At 37.6% G+C, this 8,806-nt stretch overlaps 1 protein-coding gene across 3 annotated transcripts in view; it reads left to right on the top strand.

Moving 5' to 3' along the window:
* The window catches only part of Helq (helicase, POLQ like), a 43,545-nt gene that overhangs the window by 10,321 nt on the left and 24,418 nt on the right, over window positions 1-8,806 (top strand). Inside the window, exons 5-8 of one of the 3 annotated variants that reach the window (XM_033759396.1) lie at window positions 925-1,022; window positions 3,355-3,453; window positions 5,412-5,557; window positions 7,760-7,999. In XM_033759396.1, coding sequence (XP_033615287.1) covers window positions 925-1,022; window positions 3,355-3,453; window positions 5,412-5,557; window positions 7,760-7,999 — 583 coding nt within the window. Of the gene's footprint in view, window positions 1-924; window positions 1,040-3,352; window positions 3,454-5,411; window positions 5,558-7,759; window positions 8,000-8,806 lie in introns of those variants that run through there. The other 2 variants (XM_019206618.2, XM_019206621.2) reach the window with 2 other exon arrangements.

Here is an 8,806-nt window from a genome sequence, read left to right as displayed (position 1 = left end):
TTTTTTTTTTTTTTTTTTTTTTTTTTTTTTTTTTTTTTGGTACCAGAGATCGAACTCAGGACCTTGTGCTTGTGAGTTAAGACGCCAGCACCATTGAGCTAAATCCCTGGGCCTCATGAGTATATTTTAAACTCTCTCCTTTATGTGTCTCTGACTACCTACTCCCCCCACCATTCTTTTTCACCTGAGCTGCCACAGAATGCAAACTCTTCCTCTGCCTTTAGTCTTGACCTCTCTGCTCCCAAGCCTGATTTGTCTGTTACGGGTCCAGTGGTATTTCCCGGATGCAGACCTATTCAGTCCATCGTACGATTTCTTGTCCTGTAATCTAAATCCCAAAGTTCATAGCACAGTCAGGATACCTGAAAGGTTTCATTTTTTGAGTGTCAGATTAATAGTCTGATAATGTACAGGTTGGTTATCCTTAATCAGAAAATCTAAATCCAGAATGCTTCAAAATCCAAATGCCAATGTGGTGCCATAAATAGAAAACTTCACTGCATGTATGAGTCACAATCAAAGCATAGGTAAATTAAACACTTTGTGTCAAATCCCCTCAGACTGTGTATAAGGTGTATGTGAAACATAAGTGGGTTTTGTGTTAGGCCTTGGTCACCTCCCCAAGATAGGTTTTTTTTTTTTGGTACTGGGGCTCGAACTCAGGACCTTGTGTTTTCAAGGCAGGTGGTGGTACCGCTGAGTTAAATCCCCAGTTCCCCAAAATACTGTTCTAATAGCTGAAATCTGAACCACTTCTGGCCCCACACATTTCAGGTGAAGGATACTCAACATGTGTTTACAACTTTCTTACCACCCCGCTTCCCAGATCACTTAGGAAGAATTTAGAGCATTAAAATGTTACTAAAATTACTTTATGATATAATAACACATTTTACTACTTTGAGGTTTTGTTTCCTTTTTTAGAAACAACTCAAATTATTGGTATGAGCGCAACATTAAACAATGTCCAGGACCTGCAGGAGTTCCTTCAAGCAGAATATTACAGCAGTCAGTTTAGACCAGTATGTATGTACCTAAGGTTTGCACACTATTGACTTCTTGTGTCTTCACCTTGGAAACAAAAGGAGTGAACGTGGTAATTTACCATTTCCGGGGAGTCATAGGAGTGTTGATTCCAATCACCGTGGCTCTGCTCAGATTTGTATACAGTGGATGAAACTCTGGGGGCGGGAGTCTCTTCTGGGCTCACTCTTGTGTCTACAGCATCTGGAACATTGCTTGGCTTCTGAGCTCTTGGGAGACATTTATGGAATGAATTTTTTTCAGATTTGTTTCATTTTTTCATTTCTTATTCGCCAAAGTAAATTGGTACTAGGGATCAAACTCGGGTCTTTGTGCTTGCAAGGCAGGTAGCAGAACCACTGAGCTAAATCCACAGCCCTAAAGTAAAATTTTCATTTGACTGTAGTTTAGTGAGGCACATTCAGAGTTACTGATACCTTAAAAACTTTATCTGAAAATATTTTCAAGTATCTATGCTTTGTGGTTTTAATAAATTCAGACTTAGCAGCCAGGGATGTAGCTCAGTGGTGCAGCACCTGCATGGCAAGCACCAGGCTCTGGGTTCCATTCCTGGTACAAACGATAAAACAAGACCTAACATAAATTTAAATTTTTTTCTTTTTGGTACTGGGAATGGATCTTGGGACCTTGTGTTTGTGAGGCAGGTGGCAGCATCACTGAGCTAAATCCCTGGTCTAGCACAGATTTAAATTTAAACTCCTCAGTAGCAGCATTCCTAAATCACTTAAAGGAAAGAAACAAATACAATTCATAGCAACTAGAAAGTAGCTTGTAATGGACATATACTGTCTGCAGTACTAGTGTGAATGTTCTGTGTCGAATAGATTTTCAAATCACCAATTTTTAATTTGAAATTTGATACATTTACATTCACACCAAATAAACAATTTTTTTTTTTTTGGTACCAGGGATTGAACTCAGGTCCTTGCGCTTGCAAGAAGGGCAGCAAAACCGTGTAGCTATATCCCCAGCCCCCAAATATACAAATTTTTAAGAAATATTTTCAGATTTAGTGTGAATGTTCTGTGTCGAATAGATTTTCAAATCACCAATTTTTAATTTGAAATTTGATACGTTTACATTCACACCAAATAAACAATTTTTTTTTTTTTTGGTACCAGGGATTGAACTCAGGTCCTTGCGCTTGCAAGAAGGGCGGCAAAACCGTGTAGCTATATCCCCAGCCCCCAAATATACAAATTTTTAAGAAATATTTTCAGACCTTATCACAGTAGACACTATCCATTCAAAAATGTAATGAGCTGTGTTTGTAAACTATTTTTTTCACAAATACTGAAACTGAAAATAATATGGTATTTTTTGTGTGTTTGTTTCTTTTTTGTTTTTTTGCTTTGTTTTTTTTTTGTTTTTTTGAAACAGGGTCTCACTATGTAGTTGAGACTGAACCTGGAACTCACTGTGTAGCCCAGGCTGGTCTCAAACTCACAGAGATCCTCCTGCCTCAGCGTCCTGAGTGCTGGGATTACAGGTGTGCGCCACCACAACCAGCCAATATGGTAGTATTTAGAATTACAACTGATAACTATCAGAAAATTTTAGGTTTTGAGAAATAACTCCTTAACAAAGACTGTAAAGACCATAAATCACTTGTACTTTTTTGCGGGAGGGTGCTGGAGATTGAACTCAGGACCTTGTTTACAGGTGTGCGCCACCACAACCAGCCAATATGGTAGTATTTAGAATTACAACTGATAACTAACAGAAAATTTTAGGTTTTGAGAAATAACTCCTTAACAAAGACTGTAAAGACCACTTGCACTTTTTTGGGGGAGGGTGCTTTAGATTGAACTCAGGACCTTGCGCTGTGAGGCAGATGTAGTGTCACTGAGCTAAATACCTGGCCCTGCCACTTATACTTCTTGTAACAAACACAAAAGTGCTTGGTTTCCTTTTAATATGTGACTATGTAACTCAAAAATATTTTTTCAAGGGTATGAATCCTTATTTTGATTTAAAGGGAAAAAAGAGGGATAAAAATGATCAAGTAGGAACTTTTAAGTTAAAGAATGTTTAATTTAGCTATTACAGAAAAGCTAAAATCTTTGTATAGCTGACCTTTTTATCTCATATTTTACAAAATTTAAAAATGAGAAGAGTTCAGCCAGGCGTGGTGGCACACGCCTATAATCCCAGCACTCTGGAGGCTGAGGCAGGAGGATCGCTGTGAATTCCAGACCAGCCTGGGCTACATAGTGAGTTCCAGGTCAGTCTCAACTTCATGGTGAGACCCTGTCTCAAAAAAAAAAGAGTTCATATGTGGTACTAATTGCAAATTTCATCTTAATTCAGGTTGAATTAAAAGAATATCTGAAAATAAACCATACAATATATGAGGTTGACAGCAAAGCTGAAACTGGCATGACTTTTTCACGCCTCCTTCAGTGTAAGGTAATATTTATAATCCTGAAATCTCAGCTTCCATACTTTGTGCCCAGCTGTCGTGGGCATAACGGAAGATTCACATAGGTGCCATTGGATTGTTATACATTTTTGAGAAAAATGGCTGATCAGGATATGCGTTGACAGCATACAAACTACTGGTTCTGTGCAGCTAGTTCCCTGCTCTGCTTCATTTGTTTTGTTTCGCACATGCTAAGCAGCTGTTCTACCACTGAGCTCCGTCCCACCCCCAGTTTCCAGTTTTAATGTCAGATCACAGTATATTCCTTTCTTTGATGTCTTACCTTTGTGAAGTTTTTATAGTTGCTGAATGCCAATATCATGTGAAAATCAGTCTGGAACGATGGTGGCTGTGTCCAATCTCAATCCAAAGTTTGTAAGGTGCTACCATTGTGTCCACAACCTGTTAATGAGCCATTGTGTTACTGAAGAATTAAAATTGTTTTTATTCAGATGGCTACTAAATTGGGTGAAATATGTATTTATGAAGTTGTTTGGACCTGACTAATTAATGAAACATAAATATTTCTGTTGGCCTTGGGACTCTGAGAACCAAGAAAATCTGGAAGCCTCTCCTGTAAATGTCTATTCAATCAGCAGCAAGAACAAATAATTTATAGGCCATATAGTTGGTGTTTTGGAATAAAAATGTTGATGGCTGCCATTAATCCCACAAGGATCACAAATTCAGGGGCCAGGGATTTAGCTCAGTGGTTCTGCCGCTCCCCCCTGCCTTGCAAGCACAAGGTCCCAAGTTCAATCCCCAATACCAAACAAAAACAAAAACAAATTCTAGGCCAGTCTGAGCACCTCAGTAATAACTTTTCTCAAAACAAAAAAATTTAGGGCCGGGGATTTAGCTCAGTGGCACTGTGCGAGATCCCGAGTTCAATTCCTGGTGCTGCAAAAATTAAAATTAAAAAAAAAAAATAAAAAAGATCCTGGCATAGTAGTGCACACCTGTAATCCCAGTACACTGGGAGGCTATGGCAGGAGGATCACAGATTTGAGCCCAGCCCCAGCAATCTAGCAAGACAGTGCCTTAAAATATAAAAGTTAAAAAGGGGTCAAGGACATAGTTCAGTGTGAAAGCCCTGGATTCAATCTCCGGTACTGCAATCCAATTTTTTTTCTTTTGTTTTAAAATTTATTTATTTTATTTTATTTATTTTTTGAGACAGATTCTTGCCATGCAGTTCAGGCTGACCTTGAACTCACTATGTAGCTCAGGCTGGCCTTAAATTTAGGGCAGTTCTGCCTCAGCCTCCCTAGAGCTGGGATTATAGGTGTGCCTGCCTTCAATCAGGTTTTTAAAGGGCTGGATGTTAAAAAAAGAGAAAGGAATTTTATAAGTGGGTTTTGAATTCTATAAGATATTTTAAATCTATATCTTAATTCTCAGTAAACTAAAAGGCACTGAGGAGATTTTAAATAACTTTATCCTTTTTTTTCCCAAGTTCCTTATGATTACATGTTACAAAAATTATCCTAATTCAGTGTTATAGTATTTTTTGTTTCTGAAAGTATGTCCTTTAGTATTAGTAAGTCTGTGTTTTTGAGAACTATTGGTAATAAAGAACATATCTTATTTATGCAGCCCTTCAGCTATTAATAGGACAAAAATAAAAAAGTATAAATCTGTTTCTGTGGATTTTCTTGTTCTGGACATGTAGTAGTGTTATCAGTTATTTTCACTACTGTAATTTAATTCACTTCTTTAATTCCTTTTTTCAAGCTAAATATACCTAACAAATTAAGAGGAAGGTGAAATGTAGCATTTTGAGGTCTAAAATAGGTTTCATTTTTTTTCTTTAAATGATCAGATGAACTAAATGAGAAGTTCAGAATTATGGGTGGTTTAACTTATCTTTCAAATTACAGTGGTAAAAACCAACAAACTTCAGTAGTTACTAACTTCCTGTTTCCTGCGTCTTGTTATTTTGCAGTATTCTGATGCTCTGAAAAAGATGGATCCCGATCACTTGGTGGCACTGGTGACAGAAGTTATACCCAGCTATTCCTGCTTAGTTTTTTGTCCCAGTAAGAAGAACTGTGAAAACGTAGCAGAAATGTTATGCAAATTTTTAAACAAGTATGTAAACCTTTTACAAGTATTCTGTTCTATTTATATCATGAATTATAGGTTGTATAGTCTGTTTCTTGAGTATTTAAAACTTCTTGCATAACATATTTTTACTAGATTCTGAAGAAATTGACCTTGGAAAATTTAACTGTGAAATTCACATTTAAAATTGAAAGGGCCAGGGATTAGCTCAGTGGTTCCACTGCCTGCTGTGTAAGCACAGGACCCAAGTTCAATCCCTGGAACGATAAATAAGTAAATGAATGAATAAATAAATAAAATAACATAGAAAATTCCCAAGATTACATTAAGAGAATGATAACCAGAATAAAGTTTTAGATCTGTGATTCAAAACTGTGACAGTTCAGTGAACCACCTTGATTCACTTGAAAGAATCCCAATGACTTTAAAAATCCCAATGTCCAGGCTACGTTTTAGACAAATCAGAGACTCTGAGAGTGGGACCCAGGCCAGTTCTACATACAGTGAACAAAGCAAAGGACTAATCACGGTGGGGACAAGTCATCTGCATCATAACTTCCTCAGGAATGAAATGCCGTGGTTTCTGTTTTCTCAGTCAACTTCACACTTACATTGTGTGGATGTTTGAGATTAATTTCCTAAGTACCTAAGAAATGTATTGGTTTGGAATTTTGTGATTCTTTAATGTTGGTTCTGTTTTTACTCAGATAAGGATAAAGTGACTTTGAATACTAGTAGTTCAATATTTTTTTGCATCTGTTTGTCCCATGTGTTGTTTTACCTTTTTTTCTCACTTCTTATACACTAATAAGAGACTATTAACCTGGATTCTAATCTAGTCATCCTCCATCTCCCTTCCCAATATTACTACCATAGATTTGCCTACAGTGTAATTCAATTCACTGAATGGTAGAGATATTTGGCATAAGATTGAGGAGTTGCTGATTTTGGTAACAGATATATATATATATATATTTTTTGTTGTTGTTGTTGTTTTGTTTTGTTTTGTTTTGTTGCTTTTTTTGAGACAGAGTCTCACTATGTAGTTGAGACCGACCTGGAACTCACTATGTAGCCCAGGCTGGTCTTGAACTCACAGTGATCCTCCTGCCTCAGCCTCCAGAGTGCTGGAATTATAGGCATGCACCACCACACCCAGCTGGTAACAGATAATCTTTTACAATGATGAATTACCATTCAAATATTCTCAGTAAATCACTCATTTTCTTAGAATAAGGTATCAATACACTCAGCAAATTATTAATTTTCTTAGACTAATTTAAGGTATTTAGGTACTTGAATTAGTTCTTTTCCTTAAAAAATTTAAGGTGTTATGATACTTGAAGTAACTAGAGATACTACATTTAAGATATTATTAAAGTTTCTATTTAAGTCCTAGTATTTGGATAGTACTTTACCACATAACCATGTAGTGTGATTTAATACACGTGTCCATCTTCAGACAGGAAAATTTATGCCTTGAAATAGAGTAAAGCATGCTCTACAAGGGTATATATTGCAGGGAAAAAAACAATCATAACATCTAGAGCAAGGGTCTAAACCCGATGTCCAAGGATTCATAGGAATTATGGTAATGAACTTCTGTGAACCATCTGAAATTATGCACAGTGTTGTATTTATATTTGAATAATTATATTTTTTATTAGTTTTAGTGAATTTTTCTTTTTTTCTTTTTTTGAGACACTGTGCAGTTGAGACTGACCTGGAACTCACTATGTAGCCCAGGCTGGTCTTGAACTCACAGCGATCCTCCTGCCTCAGCCTCCCGAGTGCTGGGATTACAGGTGTTCACTACCATGCCCCACCAGAATTTTTTTGTTGTTGTTTTTTGGTACCAGGACCTTGTGCTTGCAAGGCATACGGTGGCACCACTGAGCTACATCCCGGCCCTTTAATCAGATTTTTATAGGGTTCTGGAATCCACAAGAAGCTTGAATTAATGAAGTCAGAATTGAAATTCCAAGAACATTTTATGTGCTTACATCAATATAGTACATTATATAGGGCCAGGGATATAGCTCAGTGTCCCTGCACCTGTCTGGCAAGCACAAGGTCCTGAGTTTGATCCCTGGTACCTCAAATTAAAAAACAAAAACTCCAAACCAAAAAATATATATATAGCAGATGTGTACATGGCATCTCAGATGAAAATGATAAGAATTTATCACTGTAAAATGAAGAGTTAGTTCTTCTAACATCTTCTTTCAGGGAATATCTGAAGCACAGAGAGAAAGAGAAATGTGAGCTGATTAAGAACCTGAGGAGCATCAGCGGGGGCCACCTGTGCCCTGTCCTGAAGCGCACCGTGCCCTTCGGAGTCGCCTACCACCACGGCGGCCTCACCAGCGAGGAGAGGAAGCTGCTGGAAGAGGCCTACTACGCCGGCACCCTCTGCCTTTTCACCTGCACGTCCACCCTGGCAGCAGGGGTCAACCTGCCTGCGCGGAGGTAGGGGATGAGGAGCTGCTGGCCAGGCGCAGAGCTTGCCCTTCTGGGCTCGCAAGGAGTTAAGTGTTACATTCTCAGTACAGGTTGGAAAGTTATCAGTATTTGCTCAATTGATTGGTTTGTTTCCTTTAATATGAAAATAATAATGAAAAATAACATTGGATTTCCTAGTGTTAGAATTCCCTTCTTTCTATCTGTTTTTTTTTGTTTTGTTTTTTGGTACCAGGGATTGAACTCGGGACCTTGCACTTGAGAGGCAGGCGGTAGAACCACTGAGCTAAATACCGGCCCTCTATCTGGTTTTTGATATTAGGGTCTGTAGTTCTGCTTTTGTGTAGAACTTGGCAAACTTTTTTACCTTTTTGTCATCTAAAACAGTTTAATATTAAGGATCTCCTTGAAACCTGGGAATACTGTTCATAAGACCTCTTGAGTCTAATATCTTTTTTTGTTTTTTGAGACATGGTCTCATTATGTAGGCTGGCCTTGAACTTGTGGCAGTCCTTCTGCCTCAGCCTCCCAAGTGCTGGGAAGACAGGCATGTGTCACCATGCCTAACTGATGTCCTCTTTAGTACAAATGCTTGATTACTTTTTCAGTTATTACCAAAGCTGTAGGCTTGTATGACTGATTTGATTTATGCTCTTTGTAATTTGACATTGTGTTTTTTTTCCTAATAAATGATCACTTCAATAATGTTTGAAACATTTTCAATATTTTTATTAGTATATGTTATACATAATAACTACATTCATTTGGGGAATTGCTATATATTGATATTCCATCTTGATCATTTTTTTCCCTTAT

The sequence above is a fragment of the Fukomys damarensis genome, unplaced genomic scaffold (assembly GCF_012274545.1).
Source record: "Fukomys damarensis isolate Sample0158 unplaced genomic scaffold, DMR_v1.0_HiC HiC_scaffold_37, whole genome shotgun sequence".
NCBI lineage: Eukaryota > Metazoa > Chordata > Mammalia > Rodentia > Bathyergidae > Fukomys > Fukomys damarensis.
The sequence above is the reverse complement of the archived record's forward strand: the minus strand, read 5'-3'. Positions and strand labels throughout refer to the sequence as shown.